Source organism: Gymnodraco acuticeps, unplaced genomic scaffold (assembly GCF_902827175.1).
Source record: "Gymnodraco acuticeps unplaced genomic scaffold, fGymAcu1.1, whole genome shotgun sequence".
Taxonomy (NCBI): Eukaryota; Metazoa; Chordata; class Actinopteri; order Perciformes; family Bathydraconidae; genus Gymnodraco; species Gymnodraco acuticeps.
Genome location: NW_022989799.1, coordinates 1,665,259 through 1,691,895, shown reverse-complemented (window position 1 = coordinate 1,691,895; position 26,637 = coordinate 1,665,259). Strand labels below are relative to the sequence as shown.

Here is a 26,637-nt window from a genome sequence, read left to right as displayed (position 1 = left end):
GTAATATTTTAAACTTATGATTAATCATGTTTATCATAGATTACTATTATGATAAAAGTAATTCACTTTTTTAATTAACACCTCTTATTATATATCAGGTTGTTTATACACCTGGACACTAATCAGGAGCCAACACTAACCTTAAAAAGTCTTTAGCCATGCTGGCAACCAGGCATCGCTTGCTGAAACTTAAAAGACGGTTGCCAATATGGGCCATTCTATTTTCGATAATTGGGATACAATGCATCAGCTTAATTAAGAAAATGTGAAATAAATAGATACAACTTAAATACAATAACTAAACTAAATTATTTGTAGTTTATATTTTATCTGATAATAGACATAGTTAGAATTTTGAGCATTAGGTTACATACAATACAATATAGTAACCGGCACATAAAAGGGCACATTTTACTACTTTCTGTTTTTTTCATTTTACGAGTTACCACTGAAGCTAACCATTGTCCAAAACTGGTTGCCAATTACTTACTTCTGTGACCTGCTTATATAGCTTCTGTATGGCTCCTTCTTTATGCAACAATAATTGTATATGATTACTGCCATTTTGAATAATTTTAAACCTTTAGGCTTGGTTCAATCTACATGGATTACCCTTCAGTTTGTGTTGGTTTGATGAACATGAATTGGTGAATTTTAAAAACGTCCCCCTTTTAAAAAAACAGATGACTGTTGTTTCCAGACCTAAGTCTATTTAGCTGCTCTCGTCGAAAAACATGGAAGACCCGCATATGTCTGAATAACTGCAGTGGCTCTTTTTAAAATGGTGGATGTTTTAATGTGCTATTCACTCACAGGAAGGTGTTTCTCTGCCTGCCAGGTGCCACGGCTGACCCTATGGAGAATAACTCCGGGAAACAGCTCCTTGTTATTATCAGTTCTCCTTTCTTAGCACTGATTAAATAATGATTGTGCTGCAGAAAAAAACAGAGTTAGTTTCATGCTTCAGAGCTTAGGACTATTAAAAGTGAGCATCAGATGCAAAGGATATGAGACAAAGGAGGGTTTCTTTGAGGATATGACAGACAGGTGCTATCATCTGTAGCGTTTCTTCCCGTTCTTACCTTTGATTTCCCCCACATTAAAAGACTCCACACATCTAACAGCGTCCACAGAGAGATCGATATGTCTCACCTTTACGTTAACTCTGTGTGTGGCTGTTTAAAAGCTCTTTAGCAGAGATAAACAGGTGCTGTGTGCAGCTGGTGGTCAGAGATTACAGCCAACTTTGTGACACATCTCCCCAGGGCTGTCGTCCCTCCCGCTGCTCAGATACGTGGAATCTGGAGCCAAGTATAAACTGGACACAGCTCATGTGACCGGCCGGATTCTTTTCATTTCAATTGTATCAGCTCATTAACCGCGACACCATTCATGTTCCCTGATGCAGGGGACCGGGCTTCCTGACAGCTCCCAGGCTGAATTCATTGTCACATGGACCGTGACAGCAAGATTAGTGTGTAAATACAGCAGGTTAAAAACACTGGTGTGCATTCAGTGTTCCTGCTCAGACAAGGCTCCATTAGATTGAATCTAAAAAATATATATATCATTTTTCACTTTCATATTTTAAGGAGCCCTATTATGCTCATTATAGGTTTCATATCAGTATGTAGTGTCTCTACTGTGACATGTCTCCATGCTCTAATGTTCAAAAAGCTCTTTATATTTCTCATACTGCCTGTGCTGCAGCACCTCTTTTCACCCTCTGTCTGAAACCAGACATTAGCCTATCACGTTAAATGTGTTGGAGCGCTAGCCAATAGGAGCGCGAGTGTTACATAGTGTCACTATGTTCCGGAAGTAAACAAAGGAGTCCAATAGAGGGGATTCAGGCAGGGGGAGGGGGGTCGAGAAACTCCCTTACTGATAAAGTCCACGTGTTTGCATCAACATAATACTGGTCATATTCACAGTGCATCTCCTAGAGCAGTGCTTCTCGAACTTTTTTCAGTAATGTACCCTTTGAAATATTTTCTCAGCCAAGCCCTGACAGACCCCGAACATTTTTGATAGAAAAAGCCTATATAAATAATTACAATATAGTGATGTTCCATCAGTGTGTGATTTATTAACTCCTTCACTGTCATAGTCTGCTCCAACATTCACCAGTAGTTTTCCATTCACCTGTCTCACCTGTTTTCCACACCCACTCGTTAGCTCACTCTCTTTCTCTTCTGCACCCATTAGCTTCTGCCAGTATTTAAACCCGCACCTTACACACACTCTTTGCCAGATTGTACTTTGCCTCATGCTTATCTTTCCCGCGTTTGAAACCAGATTGCCTACCCGGTTCCGACCCTGCCTGTCCTCGATCTGCCCGCTCTGCCTGTTCCCTGATCCTGCCTGTCCCTCGACTATCCTGTCTGGCCTGTTATCCGACCCTGCCTGTATCTACGCTGACCGCCTCGCTTACTCCCTGACTCTCTGCCTGTCCCTGACTCACCTTCTGCCCGCTGTCCTCCGGTGCGTTAAACTGCTCGGTTGGAATTCCTCAGATCCAGTGGAATCTCCAATAAAGTTTATTACCAATTCTCCTTGGTTTCTCGAGTGCTGCATTTGGGTTCTCCTTAAGGTTGTGACATTCACGCATTAATTACAACAAATTAAGGATATTTTCTAGGGATGCACGATATTGGTTTTTTGAAACCGATACCGATACCGATAACTTCCTGCTTCTCAAGACCGATACCGATAACCGATAATAAAAAAAAATGTACGCCACTAATTATTTTAACGCGATTAACGCATGTGTATTTTTTTCCCTCGGCCGCCCCGTAGTTTCAGAGCGCATCGAGTTTAAAATACCATCTACAAGCTGATGTTGACAGCCCCGCTCCTGTCGCCCGCTTGTGGCAGACCACACTTCCACGCTCACCGGCAGGCACCGACTGGCCATCTGGAGGACCGGGAGGGTGTGTGTATGTGTGGCCCGAGCGAGCGAGAGAGAGACCTGACGTGCATTGCAAACGTGCATTGTTGTTGTTAGTATCTGGTGCTAGCTAGCTGCGCTAACGGATATACGGAGCTGTTTAAATGAAAACAGAGGAGCGACATTTCACCACAACTGCGCCGAGCACTTGACTTTATGCAGGAAGCCAGACAGTGGGACATTGTACGAAAAGTCAGCACACTCAGCACGGATAGTGCGCAACATGATTGCAGCGTCCAGGCAGCTCCGGTTCGAGCATATGCCTTGAGTTGCACATAGCTCCAACGCCCATACCACCGACGACATGTTTGCTTACTGTCCTGGCTTCACGAGTTAGGGAGCGCTGGATTTGTGAAGAACTCCCCTCTTCCTAAACCACTAATACCACAGTACTGGCAAAACGGGAGGAGCCGAGTGAAAAACAAGCGCCCCTCATCCCAATCCACCCACACCGCAGTATTTTTTTCTTTTTTTTTACCCAAAAAATATATTGTATATTATCGGGGCTATTAATACTGGTATCGGGTTTATCGGGATGACGTCATAATTCCTAATATCGGACCGATAATTATCGGGCCGATAATTATCGTGCATCCCTAATATTTTCATCTTTATGCATTTTTTTAAAACAGATTTTTTAGTAATATATGTTTAACAAACCAATGAACAAAATGATATAATATGCAAAAACTATAAAATACGAAACCCCATGCATATACAAGAAAACAGCATTTAATTAGCAGTCTCTAATGTAGTGACCATAATGCATGAAAGGGTAAAAAAACAACAACGTTGTAACTGAATTTTTTTTAAAATTATAAACAAACTATGTAATAACACTGCAATGATTATTATACTATTGAGGAGTTTTAGGTCCTCAGCGACCGTGTACGGCTTTTTGGCTTTAGCGATGAGCAGTGACACCGCGATGCCTCCAGCGCTTTGGCTGATGTTTTGGAGGCTTTTCGCATCCTCTCTTGTGAGGATCTGTACTCAGCAAGTTTTCTCTTGAAAAACTCCGGTGGCTAACCAACATTACCCAGGTGTTTTGGTGCTGAGACATCTCTGGAGGTGCGCTGGTTTCGTTGGCTAGTTTCTCCCCAGAGAAAAAACCCAATGCCTGGGGCGGGTTGCCGTTTGTTGACGTGAATCCCATCAAAGCATACGCCTCCTGATATTGACGGCATTTTGTTGGCTCAATTTTGGCTTTCTTTTTTTCTCCGTTGTCCACGTTCCCTGCTGTAGTGCTGCCACGTTCTAACCACGATTCCATTTCAATGTCTATTTGTTATGATCTAATATTGCAACTGGCTTCACGCTCAGCGTGGTTCTGGGCTATAGCCTGATTTAGCTCTGGTTCTTCCTGTTTCCACCGCAGCGGAGCCGGCTCTCAGTACCAAAACCCGGTGCTTAGCTGGCCCCTCTCGGCTGCCCGGCAAGAACCAATACTTCACGCTTACGTCGGAGGGGGGCGAGATTAACCTGAGCAATAACAGTTAATGGTGAGTAGGCTACGGCAAATACAAGTTGTAACAAGCAGTAGCGCTGAGCAAAGTGATTAGAACGTGACCACACACTTGTAAAAACAGAGAAGAACCAGTTAAGCACCAGAAATGCACAATAACACACTGTAAGAAACATACCGTGAAATTCACAGTATTTAACTGGCAGCAATTGACAAGTTACTTACTGTAATTCATTTTACAGTAAGTAACTTGTCAATTGCTGCCATTGCAAACCGAGTCAAGCCGACTCCGAGCTGTCCGACTTCAGGCAAGCTTTTTGAGACGTCCCCCAGCTGCAATCGGCTATTCTCGTCTACTTTCGAGCCGCCACAATAATAATAAAAATGATGGTTATTATCTTACTTTTGTCTATTTTTATTCCTCTGTGTTGCGTTTTTAAGGTGCAATGCCAAGACACATTCTTTGTATAAATCAGCACCACATTTGTAGTTCTTCCGGTTTGCAAAGACATAGGGTCTTACAAATATACGGGGGCACCGCCAGGGATTTTGGGCCCCATGAAAAGATTGGTTACTTAAACATTTTTTTCTTAATGTTCTAAAATTGTTTGGGACCCTGTCAGTCACGGGCCCTTAGAATCGTTCTAACTTTTCACCCCCTTACGGCGCCCCTGCAAATATATATCTACTAAGTATATAAAATATCTGGTATAGCCAAACTAGAAATTACACTGCATCAAGATTATATATATTAAGAAGAATATGTTGGTTTATTAGATATTTTAGCTATAAATGGAGTTTTTCGGTTGGTTCTTTCTTTTTTGGTTACTGTGATCTTTTTTGGTTACTGTGATCTTCTACAGTGTGTGCTTGGTTACTGTGAATATCTACAGTACATTGTAGGTTACTGTGATCTTCTACAGTACATTGTTAGTTACTGTGATCTTCTACAGTACATTGTTGGTTACTGTGATGTTCTACAGTACATTGTTGGTTACTGTGATGTTCTACAGTACATTGTTGGTTACTGTGAATATCTACAGTACATTGTAGGTTACTGTGATGTTCTACACATTGTAGGTTACTGTGATCTTCTACAGTATATTGTTGGTTACTGTGATTATCTACAGTACATTGTTGGTTACTGTGAATATCTACAGTACATTGTTGGTTACTGTGAATATCTACAGTACATTGTTGGTTACTGTGAATATCTACAGTACATTGTTGGTTACTGTGATGTTCTACAGTACATTGTTGGTTACTGTGATGTTCTACACACATTGTAGGTTACTGTGATCTTCTACAGTACATTGTTGGTTACTGTGATTTTATACAGTTGGGACGTTACTACTGCTATTTCTACAGTAACTCCAGAGTTGCTGTAATTTTTGGTTGGAAACACGGTATTATACTCTAAAATTGTATACAGTAATTTACTGTGCACAGACACAATAAATAACTGTGGATTTAACAGCCATTTTTTACAATGCAGATCTTGAACCCTTGGTGGTTCTATGAATATTTTATATAAAATTGTGTTTTCTATTCAACTAATTGTACAATGATTATTGTTGTAATCATGCATGGTATTTTTTTTAATTAACCTTTTTGTTTTTTATCTCACGTACCCCCTGCAGTATCCCAACGTACCCCCAGGGGTCTGCTGAGAATCACTGTCCTAGAAGCTAAATAAATGAAGTCAGGGCCGGCCCGTAGCACTGGCGTTATAGATGTTCACCTAGGACACCAGATCTGGGGGGCGCTGCGCTGGCAGTTCTGGGAGGGAAAAAATTGTTTTGACCGTTGGTGCTCATCCTAATTTTCGGCCTTGTTGTAACAATATTCATAATTAAGTAAATGTAACACCCTTTTCACCCCGGTTACACGTTTAATTTGCCCTGTACGATGGGCGCTGTAAGTGATGAAAATGGGGAATGTTGGCTTATCTGGCGCCCGCAGTTCACAGCCAAAATGCGAGGGAGCGAGGGAGGGTGCACCGGTACCGGCTCTGTTGTTATTAGAATATGGTGCTAGCTGCTCTAACGAATATAAGAAGAAGATGTTTCTACAATAATGTGGAGGGAGAGTCCTCTCCAGTCAGACTGAGAGGCTGATACTACAGCTCAGTGAGGTAAGGACTCTGAGTGTTTAGATAGTTCACTTTAGTCTAAGTTCAAACGGTTTGGTCACAATTTATGTAAACACATATTTCCAAGGCACTCCTTTATAATTATTGGGATAAACAGGTTTGAAATCATTTCAATGTATACTATAGGACAGTAACCAAAAATATCCTTTAAAACTGGAGATATAAAAAAAAATGCATATATAAATAACTATTAAGGTAAAATAAGATATGAATGAACAACAAAAATAAAATAAGTTACATTTATTTGTTATTGGCTATGGTAGGTTATTGGTTATGTTCACATACTTATTTGAAGTATAAGTAAGCTAAAATCTTGCCTAGGGCAGCAAATTGTCTAGAGCCGGCCCTGAATGAAGTTGTACCTAAAAGTTGACCAAAAATGTATTTAGCAGAGCATTGTTTTCACTTTTATGTTGTGCTACATTCCTGACATGCATCAAAATTGCATAATACCAATATATACGTTTCTTCTCCACCTGAATTCGGTGCAATTTTGTTTAGCCTGTCAGCTCTCTGCTGTTTTGACTCTTCTATTCCTCAGCCGCAACAAAGTGTGTGTGTGTAATTTTCCGTTGTGTGTGTTCACTAGTGAATGTGAGAGTATTTCAGTAGTGTGTGTGCAAGGCCAGATGTTTTCAGTAGTGTGTGCGAGGTTAATTTTCAGTTGCGTGTGTGTGAAGTTCATTTTCAGTTGTGTGTGTGTGAGGTGAGTAGTGAATGTGAGAGTATTTCAGTAGAGTGTGTGTGCAAGGCCAGATGTTTTCAGTAGTGTGTGTGTGAGGTGTTCAGTAGTGAATGTGAGAGGATTTCAATAGTGTGTGTGTGAGGTTAATTTTCAGTTGCGTGTGTGTGAGGTACATTTTTAGTAGTATGTGTGTGAGGTTTACTTTTCAGTTGTGTGTGTGTGAGGTGTTCGCTAGTGAATTTGAGAGTATTTCAGTAGTGTGTGTGCAAGGCCAGATGTTTTCCGTAGTGTGTGCGCGAGGTTAGTTTGAATTTTGGCCTACACGGCCCCTCATAAAAAAACACATCAGTGAGCCGCACTGTGGCACCTGCTGACATGTTGCATCATTACCACGAACACAGGCACAGTCGTGTGTTCTGAGTAACATTCACTGCACTTCAAACTTACGGCTGAAATAGTCTTCATCAAAAACATAAATTAGTCAGGTTAGGACGACACAAATTAAATGGGAGTTTAAAATTCTACATTGATAATTGACAGTGATACATGTATAATTTTAGAAATAAAGTTGAGTACATTTTGAAGCCAAATTATGGAGTAAACAGCACCATGAATTATTTTTGTTGGATGATTCTTGCTGCCTGCAGGTTATAAAATCCAGAGTCGTGTTTTGTGGATGTGCCAGTGTTTTAGCCACCTCTCCTCCCCCAGATGCACAGTGAGCCAGCCAACGGAGACTTTTGGCACCATCCTCAGATTCAACCTTGGCTTCCACCCTGCCTGTTGGAAAACAAAACAACCTTTATCTGTGACAAATATTCAAAGGCAATCTAAATAGCAGGTGTTCCCAAATTAGAATGTAACAATGAAACCCTCATCTGCAGTGTAGCAGTAGGTTGGCTCATACTGACCATTAGCATTTTTACAGATAATGTTTCAGGATTAATTAGGATCACTTTAGTGTCCATTACCGCTTTTGAGAGAATTGTTCTTTGTACCTCATTCCTAAACCGGAACATCACAACGAACGCCGGGATCTTCCATCTCGACAGATTTCAATCTAGGTGAAAATGTCTCTATTCATATGCAAATAGCTAGAAAAAACATTCTGCCTCACACCTCTCGCCTCAAAATTGTTACTTTCTTCTGCTCCATACTAAACTGGGCTAATGCATTGAATTGCTAATATGCCCAATGAATATATGAATAAATTCTTTATAAAAGTCATCATTTCAGTCGGCCGTCCGGCTCCTGAGCATTCCAGATAAGATGGGGCTGCTGGGAGATGACTGACAGTGTGATATCTGATTGGTTGTGAAACTCTGGGGCTTACATTCTACACAGCTGCCACAAGCATTGGCCTTTTTAATAAAGAATACTTAAAATAGCTCACTATAATGCACTCGTCTGTACAAAGAATACAGTCAGCAGAGACAAATACTTGATCAGGAACACTCACATGATTGCTTTCCAAATGTACAGGAGTTTCCTGTATAAAGTCCAACCATGTTCACTAACTTTCAGAAGTTAACTTAAACTGAGGGATATGAAGAGTTTGGAGGGCTTTTGGCAGTATTTCAGAAACGCAATGAATTATTTGAGTTGCTTACATTAACTTGTTGGCGGGCTGCTGCGTTGAATTACTCCTCACTCCGTCTCTGTCAGCTCTCAACGGAGTTCCTGCAATCAATGTGCAACACCAGTTCATGTGTAAAGGAATATTCATCGTGGGTAAACACAGCCAAAAATGATCCTTTCACAGTGCTCAGCATCAAGCTTAACACTCTGAAATGTTCTCACCCCCAAGTGGTCAGGAACCTTGTAGTCATTCTTTAACACTCTGGGTATGCCTTTAGTGGAATTGTTCAACGTACAGGGTTTATTCTCATGACCTCAACTTGTGAATTGAAACAAAACAACTAAGCTAGGTTTTGGAAACAAATATCTTGCTTAGGTTTAGAAAAATATCATGGTTAAGGATCAAATATGAGTTGACTCAACCTCAGTTACAAAAGTACATTTAAGTACTTTCCGTACATTACCTGATCTAAGTGCGTTGTAAACTTTTATACGTACATCAAGATAAAGTGTTTTGGTTTCACAGTGGGAACAAAAGTGGTCTCCTGGATGAAAGAAAAAAAACGTCTTCCCACTTCCTTCTTTTTGCCATCAAAGTGAATGTTTCCGCTACAGCAGCCCTGAACATGCAACATTGACTCTTGAGGCGTATAGTGCATCATGTTTAAAGCTTAGATTCATAACCAAGCTCCCATATTTGATGAGTTGGTGGTGAGAACACGCTGCCAAGATATATATAATGCTACACAATCAAGCAATTAACATCCCCTAAGCATGGGTAATGACCAATCAAATACCATATTCAGAAACCTCTTAGTTTCAGACAACCATAATAACTGCTGAGCAAATCAGCTACCACCTATCAAGATCAAGAACCTGAACCTTATTTACATTCACAAAGAAAAGTGTAGATTTCCTCCTCTATAAATGATGACTTGTTGAATGGGACCTCTGCAGGCTTTTCCACCACAGTAACTAAAAGTAAAGCCGCAGCAGTGAGAGCTGTAATAATCAGTTTTGATTTGGTCCAGAGGGGGACATCAGCTAAAAAAGGGCATGGGGCAGCAGCTTGAGCCTCAAGAGCCACCATACATGGCATATCTTGAATTTGAATGAGGTCACATGAAAAAATCAAAGGATAAGAGAAAACGAGGCTGAAGGATGGTGCTTAATGAATATAGCTACTAATTGAGACCATGCATGTGCTTACATTATCATTAACATGTTCTAAATTAGACTATACAATTTGAGATGAAATTCCTACCATTCGTCTGAGGATGCTATATGCTTGCTTTAAATAGATTATCCATCACAGTGAACAAGTCACGTCCTATACTGCATTGCTCACAAAGTAATGGATTGCAAGCAGGGACCATTAAAAAAAGGTCTGCTCAGTACTCTCAACTTAACAGATCATATTTGTTTTCCGTGAAAAATGAATGTAACCACGAGTTCAGCATTTTGATCACAGCCTCATATAGAACCTTCCTTTCATGTTCGTTCCCACACAACATGGCTGATGTCACATGCTCAGGCATTCTGATGATCGTGAACACTGTGGAGGTCTCACTGGTTATTTTCAAGAGACTAATGAAAAAACGAGTAATGTGCGTTTTTATTAGTTTTTCCATTTCAAGGATCATAAAGCTACTTAATGTGATCCTTTCTTTTAATAAAGTTTCTTTAGTTTTGAAATTAAGCAGCAGTTGGTAGTTCATGTGTAATAATTTAATGTAGCTACTGTATATATTATGTACATTCCACTACAGTAGAAAGTTCCCTGCAGTGAGGTGGAAACAAATCTGTGCATCTATATTGATATTGGCAATTGGCCTTTAAAAAAGGCATATTGAATATATATAAAAAATTTGATATTGTGCATCTTTATTAGAGGATGTTACTGCTCCCAACACTGCCATAAATAACATTTCAAAAATAGGTCCTGAGCCAGAGAGTCTATAAACATCAACTATTTATTTCAGGGTGACATGGAAAACAGCATGAATTCAAATGTAATAAGGTGCATATTGGAAATAACTTATTCGCCTTAACAGTAGACAATTATAAGTGTAGAGATAACTTTCTTTGTGTGTTGTAGTAGGAGTGTATTTGCTCTACCTCCTGCACAGTGCAGATGGTAGACTGGCCTGGCTGTTTCGCAGAGAGAAACTGGGTCTGAGCTCATCGAGGGAAAACAGGAAGGGCCTGAAGCTGCGTGTTATCATGCTGAGGGAGAGAAAATAATGTCTAAGAAGGAGGTACTATGGGGTATGGTTGAATTGATAGTGAGACTTGAAATCCTATAGCAGGATTATAAAATGTTGAACTGGCAATAAGCAACACTTTCTGCTGATGTTCCACATTTTTAAAATGCAAAATGCTGTGGTTTACCTCGGAAACAGAAACCACCAGGATCATCTTTTTGTAATATGGGACATCAAAATAACATTAATGACAATACCTACCTTCCTATACAGATGTATTTAAATGTATTATTCCAAGAGAAAACGTTTCAGGAATGGATGAAATAGTGTATCTACTCTAATGTAAGCAGCAATCAATAACATGTCAGCTAACTAGCTTTCTATTTAGGACATTAGATTAGATTACTTTATTGTCATTACAAAATGCAAGCACAGTGTAACGAAATTAAGGAGGGACTAACCAGAGTGCAAAACAGTCAGTTATATACACAATTATCAGTAGTATGTACAAAATAAATTATACGAAAATAAAGGTAAATAGTATAAATAAGAATAAATACACAGATAATAATAAATACAATGAATACAGTACTGTATAATTGCGCTTCAGCACAGCACACGATAACAACTAGGCAGTATGGGACAGCGTGGGGTTCATTGTCAGCAGTCTGACTGCTGAAGGGAAGAAGCTGTGCATTGTCCTGTTTGTTCTACCCGGGAGGCTACGGTACAAGAGGCATTAACTGACCGCATCATTGTGTGGCTTCACAGCATACTCAGAAACAGTGGCAGTTCTAGACCAATTTGACTGGGGGGGCCACTGGGGGGCCAGTTATTTTCTGAGGGGGGCACAATAAATGCAGGACGAAAAAGAGAACTAGACAGTATGAAGTAATTGTGCATAAGAAAACAATGCAATACAGTTATTGGTATTTGTTTCAGTACACTTATTTATTGCAGATAGATCTTATAGTTATTACTGTTAGCTTCAGCTTAAGTTATCGTGCAATGTTTGCACTAACACCATATTTATATAAAAATAAAGGCAATGAACAGTTACATCTCTACTTTACATAAGGGTGTCTGCACAATCTCACATTACAGCAACAAAATCCTGCGGTTTTTGGCAAACCGAGTACCAGAAAATATACATTTAAAAAAAAAAAAAATGTCATTGTTAGGGGGGCCACAGGGGGGTCAGAGGTCAGTGTTAGGGGGGCACTGGCCCCCCCTGGCCCCCTCCTAGAACCGCCCCTGCTCAGAAAGGCCCTGTTTTAAGGCTGTTTTACGGCCCGTCTACACTACAGGCGTCAAAAAATGCTTTCAACGCTTCGCCCATTCATTTGAATGGGGTGACGTAGGATATTTTCAAACTTCGCCGAACTGCATTGTGGGTAGCATGGAAAGGCGTTGCAAGCATCGCGAGCGTCTATCGGCGTCAAAAGTTGAACAATGTTCAACTTTTGAGGCTCGATGCTTGCTCGAAGCTGGCGTCAGCCAATCAAATCCCGTTTATGCAAATCCCGCCAGTACAAGCGCTAGCCAATCAAACCGCGTGCAAGCTGGGAGAGCCAGACCGCAGTTCATTTCCTCATATTCCAAACGAGAAATTACGGTAGCAAATCACCCGGTTCTTTCCGACCAGAACTATTTACCGGGATACAAACCGGAGGAACCAGGCATGGAGGGAGGTGGCAGAGACAGTGGGTGAAACTGGTAGGTTTTCGCCTGTTTGGGGGTTTTATATCCAGTTTACTTCGTTTTAACATTGCTATTGCTTTGTATGTCGGGGCGGGAGATTCATGTGATTGGTTGTTGGTCGCGTTGCTCGCAAAAAATCGCCAAGCTTCAGACACGCCCAGTTTCAAGATTTTTTGATGCCTGTAGTGTAGACGGGCCGTTAGTCTTGCTGACATTTCGGCGTAGGTTGTTGTCTTTACATAGTGGCTCAGGTCCTCTACTTTCACCATAGCTGTGTCGTCTGCTAACTACCTTATTGTGTTATTTACAAGTCAATGTAATGAAATCTTTTTCAGTAACATTTGTTTTGTAGGTTGCTTTAAGACTTAAAAGATTCTCCTTTTGAAGCAGGTCAGCTGGACACTTTAGAAAATCAGCAGATTGTTGTGTTTTCAACCAACTCATACAGCTAATGTTAACATAATTAGCTATAACTAAAGCTGATGACATCCAGCAAATATTTGGCTGAGAAAATAGACAATCACTGAGAACTTAAATGAGAAGCTGATAAGGGCTTGTAGAAAATGAATACTAATTATTACTTATAATCAGTGTTGTGCTAGTTACTGAAAACCAGTAACTAGTTACCATTACTAGTTACTTCATGTCAAAAGTAACTCAGTTACTTTACTAGTTACTTACACCCAAAAGTAATGCGTTACTGTGAAAAGTAACGTTTTCGTTACTTGCAAAAAGGGCCCCCATTAATGCCCTTATAGCCTTCATTTCAGTACTATTATTGCATTGGAGAATAATACAATCTGTTGATCAACTTGACATGCATTATATGCAATCTGGATTGCATCGATATTAGCTGGCTTTCCATTTTTGTATATTCTTTCTCCAGGTAGTTGGAAAAAGTTTTCCATCCCATATGCCGTGTGCCGCCCGGACATGCTATCATGCTAACTAGCTCCCTGAAAGCGGGTGACTCCACTGTAGCAATAGCCTGCATGTGTTCTACAACATACCGTGCAATGGCTTTATCGACTTTTCCCTGGCTAGCAGTCCCTTGGTTAAAATCCAGCCGCTGTTGCTTAGGTGGAGGTGGAGTGGCGTCGGCTGAGTCTCTGTGGTCTTAGCTACTAGCTTCGTCCCAGCATGTTGTTTTTGCATTTGTTTTAAGAGATTTTAATTACTGGTTTGGGCAGTAGATAGGCTCTTTGACCCGCCAGGACACAACTTACATTTAACAGAAACTTTCTTTTCTTTGTGCTCGACAAAAGTGAAATAGTGAGAATATCTCCAGGTGGAGAAACTAGACTTGAGCTCCGCCGCCGCCATGATAGTCTTGTTAGTAAACAACACAAACACGCCCACAGCCCGTCTCCGCATGTGACACAGGAAGTATCTAAGTACATTTACTCAAGTACTTAAGTACAGTTCTCATCTCTGTTCGCCTGGCTGTTGACTATATAAAAAAAACTAACGGAGTAACGCACCATGTAGTAACGGTAACTGAGTTACTGAATTTAAAAAGTAATGCGTTAGAGTACTAGTTACTGCCAAAAATAACGGCGTTACAGTAACGCGTTACTTGTAACGCGTTAGTCCCAACACTGCCTAAAAGGCACAATCACCACGAACACGGCTAAAGCTAAAGGGTCAAGTACAGTACTATGACTAACTAACGTTGTAGCCTCTATGGTTGTAGCCTAGCAGAGTGGACAAGTTGCTGTTAGCTGACAGTGAGGCATGTACATGTCCATCAAAGTGACCACGCCCTAATTTATGCAAAAACGTTAAGACCTAATATAAATAAAAGGGTTGTGTTAGAAAACAATTCACTCACAGATTCGTAATCATGAAGGTGGAATCTAACTATATCGATAATAATATTTATTGCATCCATGGGTAGAAACATGTTTTTTTCTGCTGTAAAGTTGGGCATTTTAACATGGGGGTCTATGGAAATTGCTCCTTTCTGCAGCCAGTCCCTAGCGGCCCATGTATGAACTGCAGTGTGTGGCACTTCCGTATTGGCGTCCCGGCTCTTCCCCAGAGTTTGCCGCTTGATGACAGCATGGATTTGATATTAACAAGGCGGCAGTTAGCAGCTAGCGGCTAGCTAGTAATTATGCTAATGTACACACCAATCGTTATGTACTTATATTACGCTGTAACAGGATCTAGTGATATCCAACAGAGCTTAATTTAGCACGAAATAATTATTGCACTGTATATATATATATATATATATATATATATATATATATTAGGGCCGGGACTTTAACGCGTTAATTAAGATTAATTAATTACACAAAAATTAACGCGTTAAAAAAATTTACGCATTTTAATCGCACTTATTTTTGCACCGCGGAACGTTTCTCACTGGATGAGTTTCAGGCGTACCGATTATACTGGAGCACCAACTAACGTTCATGACTTCAGACAACAACAAACCACAGTGGGAAATGTTGTTTAAAAAAACGGACGGATGGAAGCGTCGATAAGAGCACGGTTGTGTGCAAATTATGCAAAAAGGAATTCGCATATCACCGCAGCACATCAAGCCTCAAGTATCACCTCAATGCAAAACATATAGCAGCTAGCGTGGACGTTAGCCTCTTTTATCGCGTTCACACCAAAAAGAGCTGGTACTAAAATTAGTTCATGAGAACCTTTTTACCCCGACGAAAGTCCCTGCTAGAGAGCAGAGAGCTGCTAGAGAGCAGGGACTTTTGTACGGCTCTCTTGTGAGAAAAGAGCTATATGTCTGATTGGCTGGGCGGATTGCAAACCACGCCCCGTAAAACTCCCAAAAAGTTTTGTGAAGCCGCCATTTTATTATCCTCGCATTAGCATTATTAGCATTAGCCCAGCGCAGAAACGCAGAGAGACTAACTTATGGCAACACAAAATAAAACATGGGAGCGGTGGAGATGAGGAGGTGTCTGCGTTCTGGCGATTTACTCGGAAGGCTTCAGTAGAAGCTGCTGGGAGTCCCAGCAGCTTCTACTGAAGCCAGTCCCCAACTCCGGGGACTTCCGGCCGCCGGCCGGGGACTTTGGGCGGCAGTATACGCCGTGAAGTGGTTTGCGGCCTGCCAGTAAACCCAAAGCAGAAGAAGAAGAAGAAGAAGTGACGTCAGCGGCTTCATTTGCCTAATCCACCCCCAGGTTCAAAGAGTTCTCATGAACTAAGTTCTCATGAACCTTTGTGGGAAAAGTACTGCGGTGTGAATGCGCCTAATGGTATACTAAAATCCATGTGAAAAAAATGGCTTCTCACTGTTCTCAGGTCAAATATTTATATTTGATTAAAAATGCGATTAATTTCGATTAATTAATTACAAAGCCTCTAATTAATTAGATTAATTTTTTTAATCGAGTCCCGGCCCTAATATATATATATATATACACAGTGCAATAAGCTTCTTAGTGCAATAATAAGCTACAGGGACGTTAATCTAACGTCGGCAATATTAACTTTATTTAATACAACAATTACGGTACAAGATTTAATCATACAGCCCATAGTATAATATTTTACAAATGATGAATTACAGCAAAAATGTGCAATATATCCATTATTACAGCTCCGTGGGATGGCAGTAAGGCGATATGGTCCGTTCTTATTGTGCATCCATGGGTAAACACGTAACATGAACGTGCCGGGCGGCGCGGTCCCGTGGGTTAGATGCGCGTTCATAATGCAGAGGGAAATAACTCTCAGAATAACGTTATTAGCACATTTTTACAACTTGAGGAACAAATGTTTTTAATAAGGGCTATACAAGTGTTCATACTGGGTTGTTTATTTAGTTTTAAAAAAATTATCCAACGAGTTACAGACCACTCTTTCCCCATGTAAGTCAATGGGAAAACGTTTTTCCGGGCCCAGCAACCTAAAGGAAGTGTAGTACCGCCGTTTGGCCACTACGAATATTCTCATCAGACTCCGGTGCACTTCCTGGGGGCTTGGGGAGGGAGGGGGGTTGGAGCGAAGGGGCGGAGCTATCAGAACGACGAGGCTCGGGTCAGTCACACAGTCACAGCCACAGTCAGGTCGAACCGGATGACTGCGGGGCTAACGGTTCGTGTCGCTACCAGTCCGCTGACATGGCGCGTCAATCAACGGTAAGTTTTGCCCATTACTTGCCCAGTATTACTTTGAATATTATTATTGTGATTGAGGATTAAATCCGCTTTGAAGACCACCGTTTTATATCGTGCAGTTTAGCGGCAAAATAACGTCAGTTAGCCAGCTAACGCTAGCTTTGTTGAGTTTATGCTAGCTAAACAAGTAGTGGTTGTAGTCTACAGCAGTAATTAATATATTATAGCCTACTGCTTTGGCACTAACGGTTGATAACCGTTTATGAAAATAAAACCAATTGAACTGTACTGAAATAATGACAAGTTTTATAATTGTCTTGGGCTCCTGCTGTGTTTTTAAAGCCTTTGGAAATTATCCATGCTATTTTCTATTTAGAACGAAGACTTCTTAAAATCTTAAAATCCCTTAACGTTTGTATGCAATTGTGCTAAATTCAACTCTGGAATCAAGCACATATTAATATGTTTGCATGACATTAGTTATTTATATTTTGCCATCACTGAACTATACGTTTAATACATTTAAGTCAAGCTAAGGTACATGTGATGGTAGCTAGTTAGTACTCTTACCTGTGATGCCTCCTCCAAACAGCATAATAACCAGACTGTATCATTAAAACTAAGTACCAGTTCTAGATCCTTGACTTTAGACAAATAATTCAAAAGACAACATGTATTTAAAGACCAATCTTTATTTGAAGGTGCCTCTTAACCTGAGATATTAGTTATACAGTAATAGTATTGACAATCTAAAAAAACTGAGCAACTCAACAGTCAACTTTATATTTCTTATTGTCTAAAGCATTTATTATTTTCATTTTCCCTCTCTCATATTCAGTGTGGACGGATTGAGACAGCGTGGTGTCCAGAGGGCTGCAGAGACTTCAGGGAGAAACCTCTGTGTGATGGACGTCCTGTCTGTTGGTTTGGAGAGGACTGAGGGTCTTTCCTCTGCAAGGAGGACCAGGCCTGATGGAGGAGCCCATGCTGGGCATAGCTGATACCAACTGCACAGGCCTAGTCTGTCACTTTATTTGACTAAATGTGTTTACTTATACATTTAATAGGTTTACACCTTCTGTCCATATGTGCTTTTTATTTAAAACATTTGATTAACTTTTGGTTCACATTTCAATAAATTGTATTTGTATTTGCACTCCTTTCATCCATTATTCTTACTGAAAATGTTAGATTACACATTCACATCTGACTGAAGATTGGCCCCATTTATTTGTGACGTTGCAAACTCTGCGGAACAAGGCACAAGTGATGTCAAGCTCATAAAGCGAGGCAAATAGAAATAATCAGCTGATGTAGTGTAGATGTGGAAATAGGTGCATTCGATCAGCTGACTATGTTTTTCGCCACACTTTATAAGCCTGACTATAACCACCCCTTCTCTGAGGTGCAGGCAGTGTCACAAACAAATAATGGTCCTGGTAGACTACAAAAATATTCGGTGTGCAGATCTTTGTTTTCACAATAAAAGTAGTTTCTTAGTGAATGTCCTGTACTGGTCTTAAAATCTCATAACATCAGCTTTTAATTTTCCTCTTGGATGTTTTTCTTGACCCTCAGAGAAGGAGAAGATATCGTGTCTTTCAGGCATGTCCTTTCCTAACAACAATTACAGGAAACATAAAACATTATTGCAGAACAAGTGTGTTATTTATGAAAGAGGTGTGTTTGTGTGTTATAGGGCTGTTGATATAATTATTTTTTAATTGTAATCAGATTATGAATGAACAGTATGAAATTCATCAACATTGAAATATATATATATATATATATATATATATATCCATCCATCCATCCATCCATCTTCTCCCGCTTATCCGTGGTCGGGTCGCGGGGGTAGCAGTTCCAGCAGAGAGCCCCAAACTTTATTTTCCCTGGCGACATCAACCAGCTCTGACTGGGGGATCCCAAGGCGCTCCTAGGCCAGCGAAGATATATAATCCCTCCACCTGGTCCTAGGTCTACCCCTTGGTCTCTTCCCAGCTGGACGTGCCTGGAACACCTCCCTAGGGAGGCGCCCAGGTGGCATCCTAACTAGGTGCCCGAACCACCTCAACTGGCTCCTTTCGACGCGAAGGAGGAGCGGCTCAACTCCGAGTCCCTCCCTGATGACCGAACTTCTCACCTTATCCCTAAGGGAGACACCAGCCACCCTGCGGAGAAAACCAATCTCGGCCGCTTGTATCCACGATCTCGTTCTTTCGGTCATGACCCATCCTTCATGACCATAGGTGAGGGTAGGAACGAAAATGGCCCGGTAGACATATATATATATATATATATATGTAAAGAACCATGTGTACAAACAATATAACTGATTCTCTTCTGTTGAACATGTTGGATTGTGTATTGTCCGAGTCAGGGTCCTTTTTATTTTACTGTAACTTTGGAAGTTGTGTTTCCAATGCTTACTGTTTATTTGATATCAATTTGGTAATACAATTAATAAAAACAACAAGGTTTGGGTTCGTTCTTCAGATGACTGTGACGTTAACGTGTAAGCTCAATAATGAACTCCAGCTCAACCAACCATATTGTAATATCTAAGTAATCATCTTGAAATATGACATTCATAATTGTAATACACACACATCTTATTGTGAGGCTGATTTCACATACACTACTTCGACGTTAGCTAAATAGAAAATAGTATGGATAATTTCCAAAGGCTTTAAAAACACAGCAGGGGCCCAAGACAATTATAAAACTTGTCATTATTTCAGTACAGTTCAATTGGTTTTATTTTCATAAACGGTTATCAACCGTTAGTGCCAAAGCAGTAGGCTATAATATATTATTTACTGCTGTAGACTACAACCACTAGCCTACTTGTTTAGCTAGCATAAACTCAACAAAGCTAGCGTTAGCTGGCGGACTGACGTTATTTTGCCGCTAAACTGCACGATATAAAACGGTGGTCTTCAAAGCGGATTTAATAATAATATTCAAAGTAATACTGGGCAAAACTTACCGTTGATTGATGCGCCATGTCAGCGGACTGGTAGCGACACGAACCGTTAATGGTTAATGGTTAATGGTGTGGACACAGCCCCGCAGTCTCCAGTCACCCGAGCCTCGTCCTTCTGATAGCTCCGCCCCTTCGCTCCAACCCCCCTCCCTCCCCCCACATCTACAGGTGAAAATTACTTTTGCGACACATTTATCGCAAGAAGTGTAGCAAAAGTCAAGACCGCAGATTAGTCGATTTATACTGCCACAGAGCAGATTCGTCAAGTTGTAATGACTGATTTGAGAGGTTGTAATAACCAAGTTGCAGTTGTAATGGAAAATATATTTAAAAAATATGTATTTTTCTGCAAGTGAACATTTCATCACTAAGTTAATTTTTTTCTACAAGCTACAAAACTTTTCTTTTTCTTCTGTGACTTCAAATTTGGTTCACAGTTACGTGGATATTTTATACAAGTGTACATTTGGTTCATAGTTACGTGGATATTTTATACAAGTGTAAATGTATGCACACAAACTCAGATTTTTTTTCTGCAAGTGCTCACATCAGGTTTTACACGCTCTCACATTTTGCAGCATATCTACCTTCATAGAGTCAGACCTGGCACTCGTTTCAAGTCGTGTGCTTGTGCTTTTTTACATCGTCATAGATTGTCCCTTTCACTACATGGAAAATGTTCATTTTAACACCTCATTTACTTTGGTGTTCAGTCTTAAAATCGTCTTATTCCCCATTCAATCAAGTGAATAAAACCCACCAGCTTAAAGGGAAATCTGTGTTAACAAAGTGTTTTTAGATTTCATTCATCTTTATTATATTATATATATTCCTAATGCAGAGGTCATTTGAATATAGCAGACAAATTCAAAATAACTCAAGACAAAAATGTTAAACGATGCATATAAACAGCTGCATAAATATCCATCTGCATTAAGGGAAGGCAGATTATTTTTCCCAGTCGGCAATTCATTTGCTTAAAGGTCTCCTATTATGCAAAATGCACTTTTCGATATTTTTTATACATAACTATGTGTCCCCGGTGTGTAAGGAGACTCACAAAGTGTCAGACAATACAACCCTCTCTCTTTTCCTCCGTACCCAAATCTCTAAAAACGGGGCTACAACAGAGCTGATCCAGATTTGCGTCCGATATGACGTAATATCGGAAATGTGGGCTGGCTTTATACCCACGGCCCTATCAGAAACGTCGCTATCAGAAACAATGCGCGACGTGTTTTGGATGTAATATGGTCTTTTTTACATTAGCAAGCATCGCTAACACTCAGAGCTAACCTGTACTGGAGAGAGTATGTGTAAACAAGCGGAATATAAAAAGGTACTCACTGACCTTGTGGTAAACCCGCAAGAGAAAAAGCATTTGAGCTCCATACTGTTTCAGAAATATTCCTTAATGTGGTTTTTAACATGACATGGCGTTTAATCATTTAGCTGTATCTGGGTAACATTTTTAAAAAACATTTTTAAAGCTAAGGACCCAGAATCAGCACTTCTCTAACAGGGCTGAAATAGAGGGGTATGAGGGATGTCTAAAATGCATGATCTGTTTGGTATTTTGAGCAAAACACGTCATAGACATGTTTTTTATGTATTTGTATAAATCTGAGACCCATAATATATGCCTAAAAATAGCATGATAGGAGACCTTTATATACCAAACACATGAGAGAATGAGGAGCTGAGGTGGTGTTTCTGCAGTGCATTGGGCCAGAGTGTTAAACAGCCATCTGTCTGACGCACACTGTAATGACCAGACCTGGGCTTTGACAACTCAACCCTGCCTTCTGTCTATACAAATAATATCAGGGGGGTGTTTAGCTTTTATCTTCAGAGAATGGTCAAGTGCTAAACACAGGACACAGGGGGAAACCTTTTAGGGCCAAAACAGCTGCTTACTGTTTCCTGAAGGGCTTTGATAGTCAATATTGATTTGAACTTCCTGTCTTCAGTGAGGGTTTTACTATGGCTTTGTTCACACTTCAGAGAAAAGTGGCCCTAATCTGGCCATTTAAAAAATAATGCAACAGCCCCACTGATTAATCCATCTGAGGAGAATACAAATGGCACACTGAGGCTTGCAGTGCGAACCTAGCCTTTGTTTACTCGCATATAAGAAGCAGGTTAGTGGGAGAAATCAAATCAGAGTGCTTTTACATGCAGGTGCTGGGTATCAGATTAAATACTGACCCCCTCCCGGAGCGTTTAACCAAGGCTTGCATATTTAAACTGTGTTTACAAGTAAGTAATGATGTTTGCTGCTGCACTCTGCCACGGGCATGCTTTCATAGTCAGATCTTTGTCATGACACTCACTGTTGTCAAATCTGCATGAATCTAGACAAGAGTTTTTCTCTTAATCCCTTTCCCCAGTTTTGGAAACAAGGGTTCTTTATGACATGTTATCAGTTAACAGCAATGTTTCTTTCCAGAAATAATGAGCCATTTACTGATGACAATCCATACAACTTGTTGTGAGCAGTTTGATATTAGAACTATTTTCTTTCTACCCTATCACCGCATAAAATACCGTGCATGTACTCATAGACTAGCATCCATTTTATTGGAGGCAGACATCTTTATATTCAACACTGTGCAACTCACAGTAATACAAACAACATTTTGTATTGTCATTTTTATTTGAAGCTACTGTAAATGTGTTCTCCCTCTGGCCCACTTAGGCGTTTTACTGACAGTGTGGAGCGTTGATGGTTTCCCTGCTCAACAGTCATGCAAATGAGATCTTACTTCTCTTTGGAGACTGCTGTAAAGATACATTAAAGCAGGGGTGGGGAACCTTTTTCCTCTCAAGGGCCATTTACATTTTTTCAACATCCTCTGAGGGTTGTACAAATGATTGAACTCTGCTTAAAAATACTAAAATCACAGCCCATTCATTTGGCCTTTCTTTCATGCAGTGCAAAGAAAAAGCAACCTCTTAGTCCAGATATCTCACCATGACTCACGTATGCATGCACGTGCACGGTTGTGGCATGACCACCAACACAGAAAGATATGGACACAAGATGTGTGCAAATTTATTTAGTATCCTATCCATGTGGACATGATTTAAGTGGGGGGGGGGACCTAACCTCCTCTAGGGGGGTCCCCTATGCTCCCCCGGAAGATTTTTTTTTAAATATTGAAGTTGAAAGCATCAATCTGGTGCACTTTGAGAGCAACATGAGGAGATCTATGGATACATCTCTCAACACCCATATGAAACAGAACTGTAAACAGATTTTCTTTTTCTTTATGGTTATTTTACAAATCACTCCCCTTTCAAACTGTATTCTTGTTTATTAATAACAACTTTTACTGTCATATAGTATGTTATACCTGTTTACTTTATTCTCTTATTTTTCTCTAATTCTTTTTGCGGTCTAGATTCATTTTTTGATTTTTTGCGTGTGTTTATAAATTACCACGAGGGCCGTACCAAATGGTCTCGGCCCGGAGGCCGGAGGTTCCCCACCCCTGCATTAAAACATAGATTCAGATGTATCCAAGTCCATTTAAGTACAATGCACACTTGCAATAAGATATGACAGTTGCTGAATTAATTCCTACTTTCCATACTGACCATAGAACAATCCTGGCTGGTGCATCAATATTTGTGTCTATGTACATTTGGCATAAGAGTTCTCTCGGAATGCAAACCTGTTCTTTTCCATTTCATCCTTATGCATTGATTCATTATCTTGTCTTAAGGTAAGACAAGAGAACAGGCTGGACCTTATTTGTCCATTAGTCAGGATCTGCGGCAGACAGATGATCCACTTAATAACTTTGGTTGCCACGGTAATGTTACTGTAATGACTCTGACCTCTCTGGAGTCCCGTCCTGCTCCTGACCTTTTCGTGGCCACTTACTGACAAAAAACACAAGCGGTAAATAATGAGGTTTTGTTTGGAAGCGGTTTGTGCCACAAAGTTCTGTGATTGAGAAGTGAGTTAGAGGTGCGCAGAGTGTCGTGTCAGCATTTCATTCACAGGTATAGGGCATCTATCAACACTGGCTTTAATCAACAGCTAGAAGATGCTGTGTTATTTTTAAATACTTTTCATTCTCATGGCAGTGTGGTCTCATTTGTGGAGCTGAAACTTGTTTTCGACACATTACCAGTTATTCACTTTCCATGCCAATATAATTCTGCAATACACAAATAATCATACATAATACAGACACTTTCTTTTGCAATTGTAATGTGCAATAATTACTTGCTATATGAAAAAAACTAAAATGTTTATAATGTCCAAACAGTTTTATAAATTGTTCTAATGCCTCAACACCTTAATATGTTACTTATGTCATTCTTTAAATAGCTGCTACTTATTTTTTATCCATTATCCTTTATTTTTATTCTACTATAATGTGCTTTTCTTCTCTATATTTAATAAGTTAGCTTGGTCATTATTATTGCATGCCTTTTCTCTACCTGCTATGCCACCTTTGCTGTCACACTGTACATTTCCCCGCTGCTGGACGAATAAAGGATTTCTGATTCCGTTTTTTTTTACTTATACCTGTTTTTCTCCTTTTTTCTGCAGGTATGCATTGTGCAAAAGAGGGACACGGAGAAGATGTACGCCATGAAGTACATGAACAAACAGCAGTGCGTGGAGAGAGATGAGGTCCGAAACGTCTTTAGAGAGCTTGAGATCCTACAGGAAATTGAACATATTTTTTTAGTAAATCTCTGGTGACTATCCCATGTTTTTACACTTTCAATGTGGTCTGCACTGCCTGTGTCGGTCGCCTGCTTTGTCTGTCTATGCATTTTGTATATCTGCCCTCCCAATAGACAAGTGCATGCTCACTCTTAAATCCCTCAAATAGATATTCTGCACTTTATTTTGGCACTTGGTGGAGAAAGAAAGTGCTGTTGGTTTCCTAAATGCCTAAAACAAAGAAAACCAACAGCTATTCATATAAGAAACAATTTATACAGCAGAGATATTTTGGAATATTAATTTTGACTCTGAGCCCATGAAGCACACATTTGATAATTACTGTGGTTTATAATGACCTTATTCTTCCCTTGAGTCTGATATGTGGGTGAATGGAGGCTGCTTTCATTATTCAACGCTCATCTCCGAGCGGGACACATTTCTAAATGTAATTGGGGACCTGGCACGGTATTCACGGCATATTACACAAAGCACTTTACCTCTTCTGTAATTGGTAGAATGATATTGCACGTGCCTATCTCCTCTGACCAATTGTTGGCAGAATATGTTGATATTCACGCATCGCATGATGGATTGTGTAGAGACTGAGCAGATGAACCAAGACAAAGTAGAGCTCATTCCCTCATCAAGTTGTGAATGATTTAGGTTTAATCTTCGGGATATGTTTGGCTACTAGAGAAGCCACTCTACTAGAACAAGCTGTGGGCATTTAATGAGCGTACAGTAGTAGGCTTGTGTATTTTTTATAGTAGCCTATCATTCCCTGCAGGAGTGTATGGCTGCCAAAGCCTTCTGTGTTCTAGTTGTCCATGTGTTGCTTCTCTCTCCCTCATACTTTGCATCCAGCACTATCTCAAATGGCCATTACTGACAAAGAGGCTAAACTGTATAATTGCTGCGACGTGGGAAGAAGAAGTTTCACACTTCACACCTCCTCTCTGTTTCTAAGTCAGCTTCACGGAGATGCTCCACAAAGGCTCATCTATCTTGTTGGGAAGTTGTAACTCGACAAAATGTCTTAGTTACTGCAGATCAGGGGTCGGCAACCCCGGTACGCGTGCCACCATTGGCACGCTGGACCGTAACCCCTGGCACACTAGGAATAAGTGTGCAAAATATTTCAATTGTATTTTCGGATCCTGAATGAGACCGCCGGCAGAGCGCGTCTCCCCCTGCAGAAGGAAGCCGTGCACGCAACGCAGCGCAGAAGGATAACTTCTAGGCCCCGCTCTCTTTAACTCCAGTCGACTTTCTGCTGCTTCCCTCCATGGTGAAACGACCAGGGGTGCAGCGCACTTCACACATTGCAGTATCCATAAGGAGCTGTACATACCGCAGTTTCTGCGTGACTGTGTCTTTAGTTGAAAACCCAGTGGCGATCTGTCCATCTGTCACGAACGCCAGCACACTACTCAGATTTTTTTTTTCAATGGCACAAAAAGGTTGCCGACCCCTGCTGTAGATAATCCACATGTTGTCCCTCATACCCTTCAGTATGGATGACTATCCCTAAACCAATGATGATAGGTAGTGACAGAAACATTACAAAATAGTATCTAATGTACCTAAAGACTTATGATTACATGAGACATTTGTTGTTATTTTGCCATAGATTTGAGATATCTACGTCAGCTCTGGTACGAGTCAAATGGTGTCACTCTCTCACATCTTAACTCAAATGTTATGCAGCTTTTTGAGTTATTTTTCTGACTTTAAAAATGTTTTTATTATTCCTTAGCTCATGCTTCTTCTTCCGCTATGTTTTAAGAAAATTCCTTAACACTTTAGACAGACAGACAGACAGACGGACAGAAATACCAGAGTCAGTATTTGAATAAATGTAAATTAAAATTGTCTTAGTGACTCTTGATCAGGGGTGTTCAAACTTTTTTCACTGAGGGCCACATACAGAAATATATACGAAGGGCTGGGCCGCTCACTAAAAGTGAAGTATAATGCCTCATAAGTTAAGTTATAAGTCAGCTAAATCAATCAAATGTAGGTCAATGATGCTTGTTACTTGAATATGCTTTAAGAAAAAACAGCCTCCATCACAGATCTGTCACGGTAGAGCGAAGGAAGCAGGACCCAAATGCAGATTGAACTGATTA

The 26,637-nt window shown here is 40.3% G+C and overlaps 1 protein-coding gene across 2 annotated transcripts in view; it reads left to right on the top strand.

Annotated features, from left to right (window-relative positions):
* LOC117550871 (serine/threonine-protein kinase 32C) overlaps window positions 1-26,637 on the top strand; it is a 141,046-nt gene that overhangs the window by 72,682 nt on the left and 41,727 nt on the right. The window contains exons 1-2 of one of the 2 annotated variants that reach the window (XM_034223448.1): window positions 4,327-4,452; window positions 24,386-24,537. In XM_034223448.1, coding sequence (XP_034079339.1) covers window positions 4,450-4,452; window positions 24,386-24,537 — 155 coding nt within the window. In that variant the 5' untranslated portion in view covers window positions 4,327-4,449. Of the gene's footprint in view, window positions 1-4,326; window positions 4,453-24,385; window positions 24,538-26,637 lie in introns of those variants that run through there. The other variant, XM_034223440.1, reaches the window with a different exon arrangement.